At 37.0% G+C, this 13,126-nt stretch overlaps 1 protein-coding gene across 6 annotated transcripts in view; it reads right to left on the reverse strand.

The window, feature by feature from the left end:
* osbpl8 (oxysterol binding protein-like 8) overlaps nucleotides 1-13,126 on the reverse strand; it is a 94,236-nt gene that overhangs the window by 44,947 nt on the left and 36,163 nt on the right. For 4 of the 6 annotated variants that reach the window (XM_073946870.1, XM_073946866.1, XM_073946861.1 and 1 more), the window contains one exon: nucleotides 8,542-8,682. In XM_073946870.1, coding sequence (XP_073802971.1) covers nucleotides 8,542-8,674 — 133 coding nt within the window. In that variant the 5' untranslated portion in view covers nucleotides 8,675-8,682. Of the gene's footprint in view, nucleotides 1-5,875; nucleotides 6,217-8,541; nucleotides 8,683-13,126 lie in introns of those variants that run through there. The other 2 variants (XM_073946868.1, XM_073946863.1) reach the window with 1 other exon arrangement.

Consider the following 13,126-nt stretch of genomic DNA (forward strand, 5'->3'; position numbering starts at 1 on the left):
AAGCAGCTAATCAAGCTTTTACTAGATATACTAGAAACGTTTCCAGGCCAGCCAAGAGACATAGTCCCTCCAGCGTGTCCTGGGTCTCCCCCGAGGCCTTCTCCTGGAGGAACAAGCCTGGAACTAGGGTTCAACGCTAAAGATTTTTTCTACTGGGCCGATCATGCCAGTGGTTGAGATTTTAACTTGCCCTGCCAAAGTTTTCACTGGCCCCACCAAAAAAAAAAGTTAATAGCTATTTCTTAGTCACATATTTTAAAGAGAGGCTTTAAAGGCTGATTTTGTCTCTGAATGAAGTGGTATGAGAGGCAAGTCAGTAGCGGGGATCTCTGCTGGTAATCTGTAAAGTCACCCAGCACAACCAAGCACAGCAGCTGATGGTCTTTCAGCCAGTGATGGTGGAAATAAGCCCACTTTAACACCCTCACAGGTCTGGAGGCTGAGCTCGGTTTATTAGATCAATTGAAGAGAAGACATTGTTGATTAATGTCATTCATTATTGCTGTGTTTTTTTTTTTTGCACACAAAAGTATTCCTGACATAACTGCAGAATCACAGGAGAATTGTTTTGAGGATGTTTCTTGCTATTTTCTTGAATGTTTAAGGACTTTCGCTGTCTATTGAGGATCTGAGAGCTCTCCGATTTCGTCTGAAATATCTTCATTTGCATGTCAAAGATGAATGAATGTTTTACTGCTTTGGAAAGACAAATGTTAATGTTTATATTTGGGTTTTACCTCTTATTTTAAGTTATATAAGTTTCACCTTTAATTGTCATTGAAAAAAAACAAATCACACTACACTGGAAAAAAGTAAATCTGTAAAATTTACGGTAAAAAAACGGCAGCTGTGGTTGTCAGTAGTTTACCGTAAAAAATATGGTACAAACCGTAAAAGTAATCTCATTTTTTTTTTAATTTGTTTATTAAACTTTTCAGATATAACAAAGTATCTTTACAGAGAAATTTAAACAGATATTATTCCCACCCCTACCCTCAACATAAGTTGAAATTACCTTTATCATTTAAAGAAAGAAGAAAAACAATACTCATGATAATAACAAAATAATTATCAAATAAATAAAAACAATTATGTAAATAAAATGAATAAATTATAAAAAATAAAAAATAAAAATTAAATAAATAACAATTTCTCATTTTTACAGTAAACTACCGTATTTCATTATTTATAGATGTAATATGTCTGTATTTTGAATTACCAATATCTACACATCTTTTGTTACACAGATAGACACGTTAACACAGCCATATGCAGGTGGTGATGAGAAAGTGACATAATGAGCCAATGCTCATCACAAACAGAAAAGTGTATAGAAGGAGCTCAGTGTCATTCAAACAGCTACTAAACACCAGTATGGTAACACGCGTACAATTAAAGTCATATAATCAACATTGTTTATCAACATTAGATGTACCATAAATCTCTAATGTCTCTAATAATCTCCATATCAATGTCAACAAAAAGCATAAAAAGTGATGTGCCATGCAGGGAATTCTGGGAAAGTCAGTTTACTGATATTTGCAGTATATATTACGGAAACATACTATTAAACCAGGCTACGGATTGTTACAGTAGCATTTTTACAGTTTTTTACTGTTGAAATCACGGCCATTTTTTACAGTTTGTCTCATAATCAGGTTTTACTGTTCATTTGCGCAGCAGTCTTGCAGTGTCACAGTATCTGTGTGTGTGTGTCTGCGTAGTAACCCGAGCAGGTGAGACGTTACACTTACGGTTTGAACTGTTTCCCACTTCCCTAAATGAGCAGGTTAAACTGAACTCGTGTCAGCAGCTGAGCAGTTAATGACTCAGACCACTCAGATAATTGACCGACTGTGTTTGTGGCGAAGCACTTTAGCAGTCGACTAGTTAATGATACCAAGAGAGGATGATGGATACTGATATCCAACACAAAAGTTTGAATGCCTTTGACAAATATACTTATGACCATAAGTAGTATAATAAGCTAGTGTTATTTAATTATACATTGCTGTTGGTTTGATTAATATTTTTTATATTTCTGTTTTAGATCTTTATTTATTAATAATAATGATGATAATAATAATAACAATATGCATTAGATAGTATGTGTACGATTATTTAAATAAACAAATAGAATTAAAGAACATGCACATCTAATATCAGCTGATATACACTGCCTGACAAAAGTCTTGTCGTGGATGCTAGTTGTAAGACTACACATAATAACTTGACTTCTAGTTGATCATTTGGAAAAGTGTCAGAATTGATCTGAGTGATCTTCTGTTGAGCTGCATCCCAATCATCACAAATACTGCAGAAGACCTACTGGAACCAGCATGAACTCAAGATTCTCACAGAAATCAGTCAAGTTTGGTGAAGGAAAAATCATGGTTTGGGGTTATATTCAGTATTGAGGTGTGCGAGAGATCTGCAGAGTGCACAGCCTGAGGTATCAAGACATTTGTGCTGCCCATTACATTACAAACCACAGGAGAGGGCAAATTCTCCAGCAGGATAGCGCTCCTTCTTATACTTCAGCCTCCACATCAAAGCTCCAGAAAGCAACGAAGGTCAAGGTGCTCCAGGATTGGCCAGCACAGTCACCAGATATGAACATTATTGAGTGTGTCTGCAGTAAGATGAAGTAGGAGGCAATGGTGATGAATCTAAAGATTGATGATGAGCTCTGGGAGTCCTGCAAGAATGCTTTCTTTGAAATTCCAGATGACTTTAATAATCAGTGATTTGAGTCATTGCAGAGATGTATGGATGCAGTCCTCCAAGCTTATGATGGAGTCAGACACAATATTCATTCTGTCTCCACTGCAGCAGGACTTTATATTCTATACTGTACATTATTTCTGTTCAGTGATGAGACTTTTGTCTAAGCAAAGTCAGACCTTACTGTCCTAATTAAATAATTAAATATCAGGCATGATCATATTTTATTTTGGTCAAATAAGTGTAATCTAGAGGCCTTTGCCTTTCATATAAGCCACTTTTGATGCCAAATGATCAACTAGAAGTCCAGTTATTATTTGTTGTTCCTAAAAGTTGGACAAGACCTAGTCAGATAGCGTATGCAATATTGATCAACACTAATAAATAAATAAAAAACTGCTAATAATAACTAATGCATGCATCCCTAAAACTGAATTCAAAAGATATAAAAGATGCTGAATTTATTTACAAAAGTAATGCTGCATGCATGTCAACAACCCCAGCACTGCTTTAAAAGCATCCCAAGCTGCAGCTCCTGACACTTGACTGAACCTAAACAAAGAAGATCAAAAATAAGACTCCAGCCAGTACTAAAATAAGCAAAAGCAGCAGACCTGATGCTTCCCGACAGCATGTGCTGGAGATCTGCTGAATGCACTACAGGTGCTTTGGAAGCCACTAGAAGCCTTATGCAACCTGGCTATGAGCCTGGATTACCATCCTAACAAATAAGCTTTATGAGTCAGACCTCAGAGCACCGTTAAAGAGACAGTTCACACAAAAATGAACAATTAAACATGTTTACTCACACTTAAGTTGTTTATGAGTTCTTTTTCTGCTAAGAAGATGTTTTAAAGAATGCTGAAAACCTGTAACCATTGGCTTCCATAGTGAAAGTAACAAATACTGGGTAGGTCAATGGTTACAGGTTTCCATTCTTCAAAATATCTTCTTTTGTGTTCAATTTACATTTTCGATTTACAAGTGAAGGGTGAAATGACGATAGAATATACATTTTTGAGTGAACTATCCCTTAAACAAACCATCTAAACTACCTCTATCCTGAAGAAACCAGTTTGATGCACACAAACACCACTGTCAACATGATTACGCAAAGTAAAATATCTTGGTTTTTCTACTTCAAAACGAGATGTTTAATAAAGGACAGTTCACCTACAAATGAACATTTAAACACGTTTACTCACCCTCAAGTTGTTTGTGACTATCTTTCTTCTCATGAACACAAAAGAAGATGTTTTGAAGAATGCTGAAAACCTGTAACCATTGACTTCCATAGTAGAAACAAATACTGAGAAAGTAAATGGTTAAAGCATTCTTCACAATGTCTTCTTATGATTCAGCCGAAGAAAAAAACTTTGATTTACAGGTGAAGGGTGAGTAAATGATGACAAAATATTCATTTTGGAGTGAACTATCCCTTAAACAAACCATCCAAACAACCAGTATCCTGAAGAAACCAGTCTGATGCACACAAACACCACTGTCAACATGATTATGCAAAGTTTTCTACTTCAAAATGAGATGTTTAAAAGGTCAGTTCTCCTAAAAATGAACATTTAAACAAGTTTACTCACCCTCAAGCTGTTTTTTGACTATCTTTCTTCTCTTGAACACAAAATAAGATGTTTTGAAGAATGCTGAAAACCTGTGACCAATACTGTGGAAGCCAATGATTACAGGTTTTCAGCTTTCTTTTAAATATCTTCTTTCACTTTCAATAAAGGAAAGAAACTTCAATTCACAAGTAAAGGGTGAGTAAATGATGACAGAATATTCATTTTGGAGTGAACTATCCCTTAAACAAACCATCCAAACAACCTCTATCCTGAAGAAACCAGTCTGATGCACACAAACACCACTGTCAACAAGATTATGCAAAGTTATACTTCAAAATTAGATGTTTGAAAGGACAGTTCACCTAAAAATGAACATTTAAACATGTTTACTCACCCTCAATTTAGGAGTTTCTTTCTTTTGATGAACACAAAAGAAGATGCTTTGAAGAATGCTGAAAACCTGTAACCACTGTCTTCCATAGTAGGAGAAACAAATACTGTGGAAGTCAATTGTTACAGCTTTCTTTAAAATATGTTCTAACGGTTCAACAGAGGAAAAAAACTTTGATTTACAGGTAAAGGGTGAGTAAATGATGACAGAACATTAATTTTTGAGTGAACTATCCCTTAAACAAACCATCCAAACTACCGGTCTCCTGAAGAAACCAGTCTGATGCATATGAACACCACTTTAAAAATGATTACGCAAAGTTAATAAAGAAAATAATCTCAATTTTCTCTTTTAAAATGAGATGTTTAAAGGCACAGTTCACCTAAAAATGAACATTTAAACACTGTTTATGCACCCTAAAGTTGTTTAAGAGTTTCTTTCTTCTGTTAAAAGGAAGATGCTTTGAAGAATGCCGAAAACCTGTAACCATTGACTTCCACAGTAGAAACAAATATGGTTTCCAGCTTTCTTCAAAATATCTTCTTTCGCATTAAACAAAAGAAAGAAACTTTGATTTACATGTGAAGGGTGATGAAAATGATGACAGATTTTTTATTTTTGAGTGAACTATCCCTTAAACAAACCATCCAAACAACCAGTATCCTGAAGAAACCAGTCTGATGCACACAAAAACTGTCAACATGACTATAGAAAGTTTAACTAAATAAAATAAATGTTTTTAAGGAATAGTTCACCTAAAAATGAGTTCCTCATTGTTTATTCTCCTTCTTGTGGTTTTAAATATTTATTTCTTTCATCGACACAAAAGTAGATATTTCGAAGAATGCTGGTTGACTTCCATCACAACAAAAAAGATTACCATGGAAGATGTCAGCATTTCTCAAAATATCTTCTTTAGTATTTAACAGAAGAAAGAAACTCCAGTGAAGTGAGATTAAACAATGACAGAATGTTCATTTTTGTGTGAACTACCCCTAAATTGAACATCTCTTCATATATTTTGCAGCATATTCTGAGTGTAAATTGTTTCCACGCCAACTTGATGTCCTAATTTACCACAACCTATGGCTTTAATTCTGTTCTCACCAGATGAAGGAGGAAGCAAAAATCTCGTCCTCTACTAAGCACACACAATCTAAGCATTACAAGTGGATGTACTTGCCTTGTGCGCAGGAAGATTAACACACAAGATATTCATGCAAAAGAAAAGAAGTTTCACGTCCAACCGTCCTGATTTATAATCAAACAATCATTATCCCACAGAACCGCCATGATATTCCTAGACAGTGGATGGAATGAATGCATGCTGACATCACTTATGCAAATCACCCTGCGGCTGATTGGCCACAGGGATGGATCCTTTAGGTGCAGCAGCTTCTGATTGGCTGAGCTGCATGCTGTGCATTTTAACCCCGTTTACTGACGGCTATAATCCATTTAATCCAGGCCTGCTAGAAAGGAAGGCCACTAAAGAGGATTTGTGCGCATATCACTTGCCATACTGATGCTATTCCGGGTGTGTTCTCACCGGGAGAAAGCGGCGGCACAGTCGGTGTCAGGTTGCTGCTCACGGCACTGAATAATTGAGTGAAACGTGGCCCACATCTGCGACTAGGCATAACATTCTGACGGTATGATAACTGTGGATTAAAATATCACAGTATTGTGCTTTGAAATATGCTCTTTTTCAGATGTCTAGGTGAAAAACAACACCTTTTCCCTCCATTGAACACAATATATTTTATTTTAGGAACATTTAAACACTTAGTTTGAGCAAAATGTACCCTAAAGTCTTACCCAGGCATCACTGATGTAAAACCTATTCGACCTACTCCATTGGACAACTTACCAATGCTCTACCACTTTGACTCTCGATCTTATAAAACCTCTGTTTTAAAACCTTAGCTTTTCCAAATCGCTGTAAAACTCGAAACCGGTTATCATCTCAAGTCTATCCGCGAGATGAAACTTTCTCTCTGAACACACCCAAAACACTGTGATTCATGCTGGACGGATAAAGCAGAGGCTGAATGGGCTTTCAAAAGGGTTGCTGTTGCTATGGAGACCTGTGGAGATGCAAGGGGTCCGAAGGCACTGAAAGGTTTTGACTGCGGGCGGTTTTCATGTCTAGCCTTGCCGAAGAATAAAAACACACGCGCTTACGCACATGTATGACGCTTTAAACAAGAGCGCATGAATCAGGAACTGCGACAAGCTCTATAAACCGGCCTGTGATGATGCATTTAATCAGATTAAAGTCATCACTATGAAAGCCAAATCCTCTGACATTAATAACTGACATGCAGATGTGAGAGATGTGTAAAGATTTGCGTGTGCGGATGTGTGCATATGCACACATATATAACCATTTTTGCATTATATATTTATTTTAAGTTGATATATATATATATATATATATATATATATATATATATATATATATATATATATATATATATATATATATATATATATATATATATACTGTATGTTTATACACACACACACACACACACACACACAGTTTGACATCTACTGTACATGTTTATCAATATGTGTATGTGTGTGTGTATGATGATATTCTAAGTGACATTCTAAGTCGATCTTGTATTGCTGTATTTATACCACAGAAACTGCTAGTGTTTACTCTGCTTTGGCTTTTTCAAGGTTTCAATCATAGGAAATCTCTGTAGACGCATTGCATTTCATGCTGTTCAGCATTATAATCCTAAAATGTGAGCAAAATCACCTGCTGTGTCATCACTTTAGACATTATGCTAGAGAATCATTCAAATACTAGCTCTACAGTGATGTTTGTTAAGTAGCAACGGTTTCTGCTGTTCTGACGTCAGTTGCAGATGTGCATGAACGGCAGAGGAAAGTAGATCCTCGTCCAAAAGTGTTTTTGAGACTCGTAGCAGTGTGATATTGCTGTATATCGTCACTAGTGGGGGGCACCAAGGCACTCGGCCTGCAGCCTTAGGCTAACAGCAGGCCTCTGCTGACATATACAGCCATATAGCACTGCTACTTGTGATATATATATATATATATATATATATATATATATATATATATATATATATATATATATATATATATATATATATATATAGACATATATAGACATATATAGACATATATATAAACATATATATAATAAACACTTAAAATTACTAATATTATTATATATATTATATATATATTATATATATATATATATATTATTTTTATTTATTTTTTTTTTTTGGTTTATTTATTTATTTATTTTTTTTGTTTTTGTAGTGATTTCCAAGCTATAATTGTCACATTCCTTGAAAGTATTTCACATATTCCTAGAAACCTTCCTTTCAACATGACATTTTAGCACCCTCTAGTGGCATAAATCAAACATTACATAAAAAATAACTCCTAGTCAACACAGAAATCCAAATGAATAAACCAAAAGCTCAGTTTTCAAAACCTTTCAGCCCAAAATAAGGTAACACCTCAGTTTAAGTCATATTTTACGATATTAACAAACCATTAACTAACACTACTAGCTTAATAAACTCTTAATTAGCTGTTTATTAATAGTTGGTAAGGTAGAAGTAGCTGGGTTTAGGGTAGGATTAGAGATGCAGAATAAGATCATACTTTATAACTACTAATAAACACTTCATATCTTAATAATAAGCCAGTAGTTAACAGCATGAATTGTGACCTAAACTAAAGTGTTACTCAATTTAGAAGCATTTTCCACCAATGAAAGCACTTTTCTGTTGTGAACCGTTCAGATCTGGGATCAGATGTAGAAGTGTGTGTGTAATGTGGTGGTAATTGTTTTACCGTGGGAATAGCTGATGCCCGGGCTGAGGGAGGGGCTTGTAAGCTGGTCTTTATTGGGCGTGTGTAGCCCCGCCTCCTTCCCTTTCTGACTCATTTTGGCCGGGGTCAGAAAAGCCGCATCGTCACTGGGCATTAAGGCAACTGCAGAAAAACAACAACAGCAAAGAAGATGAAAACAAATGCATATGTGTTTAAATGTTTACTTATAAAACAATCAGGTTTTATAATTATTAGTAGTAAAATTAATAATTATAAAAAATTAAACTAACTAAATCATGATTTATTATTAATAAATCATGATTTAAAAATTAATTATTATTATTATTATTTCATTTTAAAAAATTAATTGTATTAATAGTGCTGAGCAATAATTACTCACGATTAATCACATCCAAAATAAAATGTGTTTTGACATAACTTAAGTGTGTGTACTATGTATGTTTATTATTACACACACATGCATGCATTATTTCACACATACATGCACATACTTGTCAAAATGTTTATTTATATTTATATATACAGTATTTATGTATACAATGCAAATTAAATATACATTTACCAAGAAATATCTTAGAAACAAAATACTTGTTTCTATGCATGTGTGTGTATCACATATATAATACACACATATACAATTGAAGTCAGAATTATTAGCCCCCTTTGATTTTTTTTCTTTTTAAAATATTTCGAAAAAATATATAGTTTAAAGGGGCTAAAAATATTGACCTTAAAATGGTGCTTAAAAAATTGAAAACTGCTTTTATTCTAGCCGAAATAAAACAATTAAGACTTTCTTCAGAAGAAAAAATATTATCAGACATACTGTGAAAATTTCCTGAATCTGTTCAACATCATTTGGCAAATATTTAAAAAAGAAAACAAATTCAAAGGGGACTAATAATTCTGTTAATGTATTTTCTATTTTAAAACCACATATTGAACGCAGTTTGGATTCATGCTTGTAAAATAGTCCGAATTTTGATTTGAGATATTAAAAATACAAAAGTACAACAACAACAAAGTCATATTTTTGCTCTCCTGTTTGTAAACTTGAACACATATTGCACTTATCATTGTCCACTGCTCCCTCTAGTGGTGTAACAACATAACTAAAAGCATACGATTAATACAAAGCATTGAACTGATACTGTTTATCTGCACTACCACCGACTAAATCTTCAGCATTAGAAGCGTACCGCTCTGCGATGAGCTTAACCAAAGCACCACTGATGATGTGTTTGTGCAGAACAGTAAATGCATGTTTAAATCTGCACAAGATTGACCCGCAGTGTAAAACATGTTGATCCACCTTTCGGGGGAATATTTGCATGTGTTATATATGCACACGAACACACATGCACACACATATATATGCACACATAGATCTACTATGCATGCACGCTGACATGCACACACATGCATACACACACACACACATAGGTGCACAAAAACAAACATGCACTTACACATGCATGCACACACTCATATATATATATACACATGCAAGCAAACAAACATGAACGCACACACAAGTACACAATCATGCATGCGCGCACACACACACACACATGCACACACTTATATATGCACACATGCATGCACACACACTTTATTGTAATGGAAACACAACTAAGGCAGAAGCAGAGCTGAATCACTTTATGCTAATCCTCCATTAGAGATGCAGATCTGAATATTTTACCATCATCATCGCTGAGGCTGAGAACACACTAATTACTAATGAGCCAATTAACCAGACAGCCCTGCTAGACGTGATCAGATTCTACATTTATCATCATCTACAGACAGACCATGCTACATGCGTATCCGCAAGAGTCTTAGTCATCTGTGAATTTAAATAATGCATTTAAACACACTGTAGGAGCAGAAATGTCAGTAGCAGAATGTAATAAGCACGCTGAGATGAAAGAGTGTGTGAGCATTTTTGCTGTGCTGAATGTTGCGAGTGTTTATAAAGTCACCGGCGCTCCTGCTGCTCTCAGACGTGAACAGAATGAGCAACTGAGGCGTTTTAACAGACAAAAGGTCAAACTATAGGCCCAAAACTAGCATAGTATAGTACTTTATTGAAAATACGATACATATTTTCATTAATGCCTTATTCTGTCAGTTTATTTTGTATTAATAGATAACGCCTGCACATCACTTCCTGAATGAAATATCCATTATACAGAAGCCATTTGACTATATCAAATACTACACTCTGAAAGAGCGGGAAGCATTCAACCCAAGCTCATTCTGGAAACGTAGCCCCGCGGACGTTTCCCCGCGATTTACGTGGCGGGAGGTACGTATGGCCGCGTTTAGTTTTTCTCGAGCGAACGCTGCGGGGCGGTGTGGCGCCTCTCCGCTCCTCCTCTTCGCGCTCGCTGGCTCGCCTCCGTGTGGAGGGCTTTCCCGCTGCAACCAGTTTGTCCGCTTAGCTCGCAGCGTTACGTCGGCGGAGCGGAGGCCCGGAGGAGGAGGAGCCGGCCGCGGGGATGACCGGGATCGGGTCCGGGGAAAAGCGGTTCCAGAAATCAGGTAAGATGAAAAACAGAATCCAAAAAATAAGGGCGAGAACGAGGCAGGATCAGAAAACGCGGTCGAAATCAAAGACGAGGGCTTTTGTTTTGTTTTTTTATGGACGGCTTTTGCAAACCGTCGCTTGGGTTTAGGGAAGAAGGAGGAGGAGGAAGAGGAGGGCGGTCGGGTTGGTCGATCATACAGTCGTTTAGCCAGCCAGTCGGACGGACGGTCGCTCCACAGCGGCCTCCGGCGGCTTTTCACGCGAGAACAGCGCGGGCGCGAACCGAGAGGCGCTCGAGATGCGAAAAAGCGCGCACAGCGGCCTCTCGCAGATCCACGAAAACAAAAACTGCTCGAATACGTACCTCCCGGGACGTATTACGCGGTCAGCAGAAACGACCGCGGGGCTACGTTTCCACAATGAGACTGGGTTGGAAGCATTTATTGTTGGCTCCTGTGTCTATTAAATCTGTTAAAAAAGATTTAAAACAAGTCTATTAAAATCTATTAAAACAGTGTGTACTGCATCCCATTCTCTTCATAGTCCATAGTTATATACATGAAACAATTCTGTCTGGTTTTCGATCTCTGATTGGCTGAAAGCCGAGCAATATTCTGCAAATAACAGCCCTCATATGGCCTCTTCACCCTTGTGTACTACTCCGCCGACATACAGCAACAAGCAGAGGACACTCTACACTTTGACAAATATTGCTGCTGTTGGGCAACATCATGTACTTTTAATGCTTTTTAGGTGAGAATGTAGTTGGTTAGATCGCAACTATGCAGTTTATTTAAGTATGATGCCTATTTTAAAATATTTCAAGAGTTCACACTTAGCTGATGATTGATTATAAAGCTTGTTTGGCATGCTGCCCTGAGAGAGCCCTAAGCTCATAAGATCCTTGAGCCCGGGACCCCCCCCCCCCCCCCCCCCCCCATTTGCAGGGTGAGAGGGGAGTTTGAGTTTAGGTAGATCTGGAGTACTCTACTGCTGTAGTAGCTAATGAACAGACAGTGATTGCCCTTAAGAGATAACTACTTATTAGGAGCATGTCTATGATGCGGATTTGGATTAGTCGGTTATCTTAAGTTGCAGGTTTTTGGACGTGGGATGAAACCGGGGAACTCAGGGGAAACCCACATGAGCACTGGGAGAACTCTGCACAGAAACATTGGCTGGCCTAGTAAGGACTAGAACAGGTGACGTTCTTGCTATGAGGTAACAGTACTAACCACTGAACCACCGTGCCACCAATCTAGGAAAGAAGGAGGAGAAGGGGGGGATTCTTCAAAATGAAGATGGCTGTGGTATTGAACTTAGGGTAATTATTGTGACATAGCAATCGTCTGATTGGTGAATCATGAATTGGGTAATGAATAACCACCTGTGGTCAGTCGTAAGCATGTGATCCTCTCAAAATTAGTTTAGGAATAAAATTCAATTATTATTTCTGAGAGAGCGCGTCGGTGGCCATTAGCCTGTCGTATTTTGAGTTGGTCAATCTATGTATAACTCCGAGCTACTCTTTGGTTGGGCATCTGTTTATTTCTAATGTGTCTCCTGTTTTCGCTACTGCAGACGAGTTCAGTAAAAAGAAAGAAAGGAGAAATGCCCGCATGTGTTTAGTGTTTTTCCTTATCCCAAACACAACAGTAATCTGGTGATGTTGGCTTTGCTCTGGCTTTTTTCTGGGGATAATAATTGTGATATTCCGATTGTAACAGAGAAATACTGGGAAATCTCTGTAGACTGATGACATTTCATGCAGTTCAGCCTTATAATCCTTAAATCACCTGCTTTGTCATCACTTTAGACATTACGCTAAAGAATCATTCAAACACTAGCTCTACAGTAAAGTTAGTGATTTAGTATTGGTTTCTGCTGTTTTGACGTCAACTGCAGATGTGCACGAATGGCGGAAGAAAGTAGTTCCTCATACAAAAGGGTTTTTGAGACTCTGTGTTTGGTTTTCGTTTTTGTATACACGATTATGCAGTCAAACTGTTGTATAAACGCAATAGCACACGAGTAGCAGTGCGATATGGCTGCATA

This window comes from Danio rerio, chromosome 4, assembly GCF_049306965.1.
Source record: "Danio rerio strain Tuebingen ecotype United States chromosome 4, GRCz12tu, whole genome shotgun sequence".
In the NCBI taxonomy this organism is placed as follows: domain Eukaryota; kingdom Metazoa; phylum Chordata; class Actinopteri; order Cypriniformes; family Danionidae; genus Danio; species Danio rerio.